Source organism: Oryzias melastigma, unplaced genomic scaffold (genome assembly GCF_002922805.2).
Source record: "Oryzias melastigma strain HK-1 unplaced genomic scaffold, ASM292280v2 sc04829, whole genome shotgun sequence".
Lineage (NCBI taxonomy): Eukaryota > Metazoa > Chordata > Actinopteri > Beloniformes > Adrianichthyidae > Oryzias > Oryzias melastigma.
The window spans coordinates 1-1632 of record NW_023421396.1 but is presented as its reverse complement, the minus strand read 5'-3'; the positions used below and the strand labels follow the sequence as shown (position 1 = coordinate 1632).

General features: G+C 34.5%; 1 protein-coding gene across 1 annotated transcript; it reads right to left on the bottom strand.

Moving 5' to 3' along the window:
* Window positions 1-5: 5 nt before the first annotated feature.
* Window positions 6-1628, bottom strand: LOC112140458 (condensin complex subunit 3-like; the record flags this gene model as incomplete). Its single annotated transcript, XM_024263419.2, has 3 exons — window positions 6-22; window positions 515-743; window positions 1521-1628. Coding segments are annotated over 3 exons (354 nt in total), but the record flags the coding sequence as incomplete, so codon positions are not given.
* Window positions 1629-1632: the final 4 nt, after the last annotated feature.

Here is a 1632-nt window from a genome sequence, read left to right as displayed (position 1 = left end):
TTTTCCAGAATTAACATGTAGGCTGAAAAATAGCAAGATGCAGAGAGTTAAAAATTTAGCTTCACAGAAACTTTCATTTTTAAAGTGCATCCTGTGATCGATGGAGAACCAGCAATTTTAGGGTTTGAGAAGAAAAAACAGAACCTCCGACACCAAGTAAACTGTTGGTACAAAAAGTTTTGCTATTGGAGGGTTTACGAGACTGAAAAATACAACAACAAAAAAAACTTAAACAAATTAAATTCAGTAGTGGACAGTGTATTTTCTTGATGCTAAATGTTTAGCCATTTTTAGTTCACATTTGTAAATGTTTTCAAATATGCAACAGAAAGCTGCACTTCCATAAATTATTTAAAGTTTACAAAGAGCTTATTCATTATGATCCACGTGCCATTTTAAGTACCCGTTTACAAAACTTTGATAAGCACAGAATAAACCCAACATCACATATCGTGAGTTGAATAAGCTCAAATCTTCTGAATTCTAAAGGAAACAGAAAAGTGAGCAAACACACCATTGATGGTGGGGCAGTCGGGGTCCTGTGGCTGCTGAAGGCGGGTCATGGCCAAAGCAGCTTGAATCCTCACATTGGGGAACTTGTCAGTGACACGAATCAGCATGGCTTGGTGGATCCGATCAAAGAGGTCATCGTCAATCTGGGCATTCTCTGACATGCTGCCCAGCAATTTGTTGATCAGCTGACACACCCGGAAACGCACGGCATGACTGTTGGCTTTGTGTGACTGAAAGGAAGGAAGACCAGGACACACGGGCCAAATCATACACACATTGTTTTGTAAAAAAATAAATGTAAAGCAGTGAGCTTAGTAGCTAATTAATAACAGATTTTATATGCATCTATAAAAGCAAATGGCAGTGTAAACAATTTGTTCAATTCAATTAAATATCAGTCTGTCAAATTGTCTTCCTAAGTTAATTTGTCTGATCATAAATGAATATTTTCTCTAGCTCAATGGAAAAACTGGGTAAATGTATTTTTTTTTTTAATTACAATTTCGTCCATTAAAAACCAATCAAAAAGCTACCTAAAAAAGAACAAAGGAAATTGGTTTATAAGAACAATGATTATAGTATTTGATCAGTTAATACTGGACTTTAAAAGAAAAAAAAACAATATTAATTTCAATTAATTTATTATTTAACCCCTTCATACCTAATCTAATTTCCACTTATATATAATATATAATTCGTCAATGTGTTTTGCATTCAGAATGATGCTAAATTAGGTGGAGTCCTGGATTTGCATACAGCATGAAGGGGTTAAACATAATCCCACAACACAAGTACCTACAATGACCTGGTGTCTCATGTTAGCTTAAAAAAAACTATATGTACAGCAATTTAATGCCAAAAACCTACCAACTTCAAATGTGTAATTGTAAGAAAAATAAGTTAATTACTTTTTTTAGAATCAGATATGAGTACAGATATATGACCAAATAAAAGATAAAAATATGATTAACTTCTTGTTTCCATGCTGTGTGTAACAATGTTTATACCTCCAGCAGGAAGTTAAAGATGAAACTCAGGAATGGGTGATCATCTTCTTCTTCCTCCTCCTCCTCTTCTTCCTCTTCTTCTTGCTGGTCTTCTCCCTCAGGTTTAGGTGGA